Below are 8,862 nucleotides of genomic sequence, written 5' to 3'. Positions count from 1 at the left end.
ACTACTACTACTACTACTACTACTACTACTACTACTACTACTAATAATAATAATAGTAATGATAATAATAATAATAATAATAATAATAATAATAATAATAATAATAATAATAATATAATAATAATAATAATAATAATAATAATAATAATAATAATAATAATAATAATAATAATAATAATATAATAATAATAATAATAATAATAATAATAATAATAATAATAATAATAATAATAATAATAATAATAATAATAATAATTAATAGTTTAATAATAATAATAATAATAATAATAATAATAATAATAATAATAATAATAATAATAATAATAATAATAATAATAATAATAATAATATAATAACAATAATAAGTTATCATCATAATCACTTTTAAATGACAAGTCCCAAAGTCACTAGACCGGGATTCAAGTTTTAAAGCCTCGATTCAATGTCAAACTGATGTAGCGCATTATCCAATATAACTTATTATTGAATGTTCATTGGAATCTAAAGCATCAAAATATGTTGGGTTTTTAAAATTGAAATCAGAATTAATAATTAAAATAAATAAAAAGTTTGGCTACCAAGTATAAAATATCATATCATCCTATGTCGACTCCGTCAACTTTTGTATTACAACTTTAAATATTTGCTGCCACTATAATAAACTAATGGTATAAACCTAAGCACCCAATACTGTGCATAAAATTAACTAAACTCATAAATAAATGAAAACACTAACTATAAGGGACGTATCTAACTCTTTAATTAAAATGGAATTAATTATTTTGTGTTCTCTGGAGAATTCAAAGAACTTTCTTTTGTCTCAGATTGGAACCTTTATTAAAAGAGTAACAAAATAAAAATTGAAGACGAGACATTCAAAGCATTAAAACCCTTAAAGTACGAGTATGTTCAGTTCCACGAACATTTTTTTGGAGAAAGTAACTTCAAATTGTTAGGCTCTTGACAACACGAATTCACAAACATTTAAAAAGTCAACGTCTCTTGAGTAACTGTTGCAAAATGTCATGTGGTTTCAATAATTCACTTGCTAAGATCATTTGAGAATATCGGTAATTAACAATAGAGATGAAAATCTCTAATTTAAACAAAACCCCAAGTAAAACGATTAGTCTAACATTGCTTCACTGACGCAGAACTATCCTAGAAGCGCACCTTGCTATGTCCTGCAAATATTATCTTATAATATAGAGAGAAAAAATTACTTAAGTAACCAGTTAATTGCCGTACTCTAAAAAAACAAAACAAAACAAAACTCATATTTAAAAATTTGGCCAGAAAACTCGTCCTTCAAATATCGAAATATATCTAAATGACTCTCATCTTGGCAAAAAAGTCTCAAACCTGGGACTTCGCAAAGTATTGTACACAAAGACTCGTTGAACATCTGATCGTATCAAGTAAATCTATAGACCGACACAGGGTAGACACCAAATGCTTGAACAAAATCGAGCACATACTAAAACAATTCTTGACTTACATAGCACCTTTCTTGTTTTCGGTTTTTAAAAGTAATTAATTTATGAATGTGATAATTTTCTAAACGTTTCCAAAATCTGATAATAGTTGATTGATGAAACAAAAATGTAGTTGAGAAAATATCCCACAGGCGACCATTAACCAAAGTTTTATTGTTAACCCTCTCCTTGCCACCTGCAGCAAAATCGTCACATTTGTCACAACACAATTTACATTTTTCTTATTCAAATTAATTTTGTACATCACAAACTTTGAAGAATGGTCTTTGTTTGATTAATAAGAACATAAAATTGTTCTGTAGAGAGCTTGTTTGAGTTTAAAAAATCATTTTTTTTCTGCTGGGTAAGCATGTCATTTTGGGAAAATACTGAAAATGATCGGCAAGGAGAGGGTTAGACAATATCGGACTCAAATCGTTTCAGGCGACGATAATTTACTTGTTAACCAGATTAGAGTTCCAGCCCAAACCATCCTCGACGACTGTGTTTTTGGCCTCAGTCGCTTCGCCTAATGTCATCTGATACTGTGGTGTCTTCTTTGGAAGAAATGGGATATAATTCAGGACAGGGACGGTCTCTACAATTTTATGGTAGAAGGACCAGCTGTAGATCTGTTGACTTTCTTTTCCTTTGGAGTTTGGTTCGAGGTTGTGTACGTGTAACATTCCCCTGGATTTCAACGATCCTAAGCGAAGAATATAAAATGTTTATGAGGCTATGCCAAGAGATCGTTTTTGTAACGCTCGCCAGATAAATACTGGCTATCTAGCTCCAATAGAGTAGCAGAGATAGTTTCTCAAAGTTTCTAAAAGGCGTGGACAGAATATTAACTTTATCCATACATTTTCGACACTTTAAAAATCTATAACTAATACAATTTACTTTGATGCGAGATCTCCACCTTTTTAAAAAAAATTATTCAACCCAGAAAAAATGATGGAAGGGAATTTTTCTTAGTTTATCCTAATAACATAATATACATATACTGTATTAGAAATGCTAATAAAAATGATGATGATGATGATGATGATGATGATGATGATGATGATGATGATGATGATGATGATGATGATGGTATCATGCGATTTTACAGAAGCACAATAAGCTAATCTACATACCAGGCACGGAATTGTCAAGGATCAATGCAATGATTCCTCCCAGGAACATCGGACTGCCGATGACGACATGTATCACTTGGTTTACTTGCTCTATTCCTGTGGATGATAAACACAATACAGCATTCATGTTTATCATAATGTAAAACACATGCTTGTTTTGTTTGGTTTTTAATGATTTTACAGCGCTTGCACAAACATAAGGTCATATCAGCGCCAGTGAAAAGGATGAACATTGGCTATTAAAAACATTCTAGATGTACAATTAAAAAGACTTGAGTAAAAAGTAAGACAAAGGGGAATAGAACAGATGTAGATTCCAGAAGCACACTATCAGTGTACTTAATCTGAGATTACCTAAATGTTTCAACCAGACACCAGCACAAGATCCCACTAAGAGGAATACACTGAAATGTTTACAAGTCATATGTTAAACATTAAACAAATACAGTTCATAACAGAGAGAGATGATTTACAAGGAAAAAAAAATATAATCTCCCAAAACTCTAACTATACACTTGACTGTTTCCCTCCCAGCTAGGGTATCCGGCCAGGGCCAGGACAAAACCAAGTAATCTCATCCCAAGAAAGCATGTTGGAAAACAGATATAGGGGGATGAAGGCACAGTAAGCACCTCTCTGCCCACTATGGGAGGACAGGAACCTCACCCAGCTAAAACAATAAATGCTATTAAGATTGTTTCAAAGTCATGTCATGTTGTATAAGGTATTGAAAGGTAATATAATATTACCGTTTTAATAGATAAGATAAGATAAGATCGTTATTTATTAAGGAATCGACCGGAGTATTTCAAATTAACCAAATCTGACCTTTTGTTTTAAAACTATATGACAAATTGTGATTTTATGCTTAAAATAGCCATGCATGTGGGATTTCAGTTTTTGTTATTTAGGAAACTATATTTTTATTGTTAAGTGTTGTTGTTGGTCAGGTCCCTTTGTAAAACGCTTTGTGCATTTTTAGTGGATATTGCTCGGCATAAAAGCTCAATTTCTAATAGCATGTGGGCATATAGTCTGGTGTATGGAAAAAACATCTAGACACAAGAGACTTGAAAGAAATAAGCAAAACTTTTATATATAGAGAAAGAATAAAAATTTAGAAAAAATAATAATGCGATTAGAGAAATGATGAATTGTTTGTAAAAAACTAGAAGAGTGTTACCATAGATAATAAAGGAATCACTGACAACATAATTTTCTTTTTGTAGATACCTGTATCAATCATATCTGGATACATTTCCACGCATGTAGGTACCGTGATGCCAATCATAAATGGCATCCCCACCACCAGCAAGTTCCTTGTTGATGTCATATCCACGTGCTTTAGATTTGACAGTCCAATAGCCACTAAAGTACCATGGACCACAATTGAGACACCTCCTAAAAAGGAAAAGAAACAAAAGAAAGAAAAATAGAGAAAAATTCATGATACAGTACGGATGCACACATTGTCTTGAAGAAACAAAAATGAACATTACATTGTGTCATATAATTGCATTGCACATAAAAATGGATGGATTTCATAATATTGTTTATGAATGGCTAATGCTACTTTTAGAACATTATGAGAGTCTGAAATAATTAGGGTGCTACAGAATATATCGATATCAATATTGTACCATAATAAATTCAAAAAATCACACATGCAAATAAAGAACTGTGTACTTAATTTGTTTTTAAAATAATAAAACGCTTTTTTCTATATGTATAGATGTAGCCAATTATTACTAGTTACAAGGCGTAGTCTATTACCGAGAACGGGATTTGGAATAGTAGTCAAAGCTGCTCCGACTTTTCCAAACAGAGACAACAACATGAGAATGATACCAGCTGAATACATAACAGCACGACTTGCATTCTGGTAAGGAAACACGTAAGTGAGAGAGATAGAGAGAAGGATGGAGAGTGGGGGAGAGGTAGGAAAATTAATTGGTCTGGAATAATATATATTTGGATATTTATTTATCTCAGAAATAAAGTACCCGCTATAGAGGATTTTCAGGGCCCAATGTTATATAGACGAACTAGATTTAGTTATTTACTAGTATAGTAAGTGATTTGCTAGTCCTATACCTAAGCGGAGCAAGTGACTTAAAAACCGGATCTTATTAACGTTTTCTAGTCTCGGACTATTTAGGCTTTGACTAGAAGTGGGCGTTGTAAGGGCAGTGACTAATTCGGCAATTTTGTGCTGGTACATCACGCTCTCTAGTACACGATGGTAGGTAACATACCCGCCGTCATACTTTCAATGCAAAAGATTTCCAAAGAGGAAATTAGCAACACATCCGGTATAGATAACATTTATTTACGTCCCGTTTCATATTTGAACATTTTGCCATGATGAATCAAATCACATGATATTGTCTGTCGACTGATCAGACTACAATGATGTTCATGGTCGACTGTCAATTCTATATTTAGGCCAATGAAAGTTACTCAAACAAATTGAACCAAAATAACAAACAAACAATCAAAACAGACAATGTGTTCTGGTGAATCGCATTATTTCAGTCAGTTACAATGCCAGCAGAAAACTTTTGTCTCCATTATACTTTATAATCGTATTTTTGGGGTTGTTCTTTGAAGCGAAACCTTCCACTTCGAGTCTCCGTTCACTCCCAACTCGCGAGCCGATTGGATTCGTTTTTTAAAAAGTTTTTACTCAAAAAAATGTAGACGTTCAACGATCTGCAGTATCTTACAGTTTTTTATAGCCAGTGTCAAATCAACTGGACACTTTTTGCCTTGATCATTCGTAACCGACCTATCTCTCAATCTAAAAATAGCTGCTATTTTGTCGACTCTATGATTTATCCTAGTAATTAACCTCAGACTAAGCTTGAAGTCTGGACTCAACAAATGACTAAAACTTGGCCAAACTTAGTCCGAAGGTGCCAAGATTTTAGTCTGGGACTTGCTTGGTCAGCTCACATGAAATCCAATTTTTTCGAGTCCATGACTTAAGTCAGAGACTAAGCGCCAGTCCGCGTTCATGGAAACGACCCCAGGTTGATTGGTTACTAGATAGATAATATAATATATAAACTAGCACATTTAGTTGATATTGCGTTATGTAAATACTCAAGTTTGTTGAAAACATACGAAATAAGGCTAAGGTGATCATGTAGATTTGTGGTATGACACTTGATTTGTGACCTGAAGGTCTCAGATTCGACACCTGCTCTGGGTGGCGCAAAGTTGTGTGCGTGCTTGGAAATGGTTCTTTATCCTAATTTTCTCACCACACTCATGTATTACCCAGCCGGTAAACAGCGTTGCCTCTGTCAAAAGAAAATGCAACAACGCCTCACTAGCTTCGAGCTTTGTCCTACATGCTAAGTGTTGGCTTGGGACTTGCTGTTCAATGCTTAATGCACCTTGAGTTGATAACTTTCTATATAATCATGTATTCCATTTCAACCAAGGTTTAAGTTATGGGATAGATGAAAAGACGGACCTTTTCTAAAAAAACTCCAAGACACAATATAATTCAATGTTGGTTGAAAATGATTGCACTGTATCCCGTCATGAGGAATGTGCTACCTCGTGTTGAATATCATTAAAGGGTATGATTTATTAAAGTTATTACCATGCATTTTGGCAGAACCCCATGACCAACGCTTTATAATCAGTCAATCTTATGCATGTGACTGGGCATTAGTTAAACGTAATTCAAGCAATTTAATATTCAATCAAAATATAAAAACATGATTTAGATAACTTACCAGGAAGTATATATTTTCATCCATGACATTGTTCGTAATAAATGATTCTAAATGAACAATTTACAGATTGTCCACTGTACACCACATATCACTTATAATACTTCACACAATAACTGTATGAATGGCCAATCACACATGGGTCATTTTGATGAAAACCATGCATTGGCAGATTTGTTTTGTTTACAACAAACTTAACCCTTTTATGATAAGCCGTTCATGTGACACTCCCATTACAGTTGATACATGACACAAGACACGTAGATACTGTGTGTCTATAAGTCTCCTATACACATAGAAAAGCTAGACGATAATACAGAACGCATCGAAAAAGATTTTTGATTCTAAAATACAAACATTTGTAGGGCTTAAGTGTTTTTCTAAAAATAAAGTACGTTAGACTAAAAATAGGTTACCTTTGAAAGAGTCAAAATGCCGATGTTACCACTGTATGACGTGGTAGCATGGCCCACTCCAACAGCCCCAGACACGAGTGTCCCAAGACCTTCCACTAAGATCCCCCTGGAAATAGCTTGCTTCGTCGGGGTGACGACTTCACATGCATTGGCAGTTGCGTAGTAATCACCGACAGATTCCACAAGAGAAGATATAATAGAAATCAGGAATCCGACAAACAAAGCCACGTTTAGCTTTGGGGTACCAAATCTTCCTGTAAAATGGTATGAACGATTCCGTTAAGGTTTAAAGTATAATTTCGCATGTTTCATCTGTTTGAAACTGAGAATTAAGATAACAAAATAGAAAAAAAAAAAGAAAAAAGGAAGAAAAATAACGGGTTGTATACAAGTCCAAATGACTCTTAATTGGCTTCATTGTCATTATTGACTTCATAGTAATCGCCAACGCCGTCATCATCACCACTATAATAATATTTCACCACCGCTATAATAATTATGATAATAATAATGATAATAATAATAATAATAATAATAATAATAATAATAATAATAATAATAATAATAATAGTAATAATAATAATAACAATAACAATAATAATTTTAATTATTATTATTATTATTGTTATATTATTATTATTATTATTATTATTATTATTATTATTATTATTATTATTGTTATTATCATTATTATTATTATTATTATTATTATTATTAATATTATTATTATTATTATTATTATTATTATTATTATTGTTGTTGTTGTTGTTGTTATTAAAATTATTATTACTATCATTATTATTATTATTTTTACTATTATTATTATAACTAGTATAATAATAATTATCATAATAGTAAATATAATGATGATGATGATGATGATGATGATGATGATGATGATGATGATGATGATGATGATGATGATCTTAAAATAAAAATCTTTGTCGTCATAATTGTCATTATTCTGTCCACCTAATATATCACTAAGATCATCGTCATTTTCATTATTTTCATCATCGTCCTCATCAACAACGTCACTTCATGATTACTATCAGCCTTTTACCTGGGTAAGTTATTTCAAACCAAGGTGACAATTTCACCACATCGCTCTTGGCATCTGTTCTTGCATAGTAATGAATCGAGTCGGGATCATCCGTGAACACGCCACACATCGTCAATATCCATGACACAAGCCACATGATAGCCAGGCCAGTCAAGATCTATATTATGGGTTTTGGAAATATATAAATTACTTTTTCTTGAAACAAAAAAAAAAAAAAAAACAAACTGGAAAATAAATAACATAAAATAATATTTAAGCTCCAGTTTATTGACACACACGAATGGCATGGTCGTTTAGGGTTTCCCCTTTGTCCCGAAATAAAAAACATTGAAGATTGAGTCAAAGTGTTATAGTGTAACCATTAGAGGTTGCTAGTACAGTTTTCCAAGAACCCCTGACATCATTCATAGCGGGAAAGCAATATTTTAAAGGGTTTTGACTAAAGATAAGAAAAAGATGTCAAAATATTATTGTTATCATTTGCATTGACAAAATAGGCTTTTTGGTCTTGTGGTATGACAACGCCTTCGTCGATTCCCGCTTTGAGTCCTTGGAACAGATTCTTTACTCATAATCTATTACTGATCTCAGTTGTAAAATAAGTATATGCGGCAACAGCGTTGTCTTTATCGAAAAAAAATTAACTAACGTCTTATAGATAGTATGCGTTTGGCTAAGAAGCTCATAACATTGCAATCCGGAAGTATAACGGACCAACACACAGAACTATGTGTAACCATGAACTTTTATAGTCTGGCGAATACATGTAAGTGAGAATTACTCATAAACGTGGATGGCAAAAACAATAACAAAGATCCGAGTGACGTCAACTTCGTTCTATCAATAGGCGTGATGTTTCGTCCTTCGTGGTAAGTGTTGCTGTTGGCTTGAGCCCCTTGTAGAGCGCTATGAGCACATATAATGGTAATTGTGGAACATTGATGGCTCGCCCGTTACTAAGCAATAACCAATCAGAATAACCAATCAGAATATTTCCTGTTACTCCGGTTCGTCCCCTTGACT

At 32.6% G+C, this 8,862-nt stretch overlaps 1 protein-coding gene across 1 annotated transcript in view; it reads right to left on the bottom strand.

Annotated features, from left to right (window-relative positions):
• Window positions 1–373: 373 nt before the first annotated feature.
• LOC144966688 (solute carrier family 23 member 1-like) overlaps window positions 374–8,862 on the bottom strand; it is a 22,273-nt gene continuing 13,784 nt past the window's right edge. Inside the window, exons 8-13 of the mRNA XM_078903448.1 lie at window positions 7,840–7,996; window positions 6,777–7,030; window positions 4,388–4,493; window positions 3,848–4,015; window positions 2,615–2,710; window positions 374–2,181 (exon numbers count right to left, since the gene is read on the bottom strand). Coding sequence (XP_078759574.1) covers window positions 1,931–2,181; window positions 2,615–2,710; window positions 3,848–4,015; window positions 4,388–4,493; window positions 6,777–7,030; window positions 7,840–7,996 — 1,032 coding nt within the window. The 3' untranslated portion in view covers window positions 374–1,930. The remainder of the gene's footprint in view (window positions 2,182–2,614; window positions 2,711–3,847; window positions 4,016–4,387; window positions 4,494–6,776; window positions 7,031–7,839; window positions 7,997–8,862) is intronic.

This window comes from Berghia stephanieae, chromosome 2, assembly GCF_034508935.2.
Source record: "Berghia stephanieae isolate SIO BIC M18660-M18661 chromosome 2, UCSD_Bste_1.3, whole genome shotgun sequence".
Lineage (NCBI taxonomy): Eukaryota > Metazoa > Mollusca > Gastropoda > Nudibranchia > Aeolidiidae > Berghia > Berghia stephanieae.
Note: the sequence above shows the minus strand (reverse complement) of the source record. Positions and strands in the feature narration are given on the sequence as shown.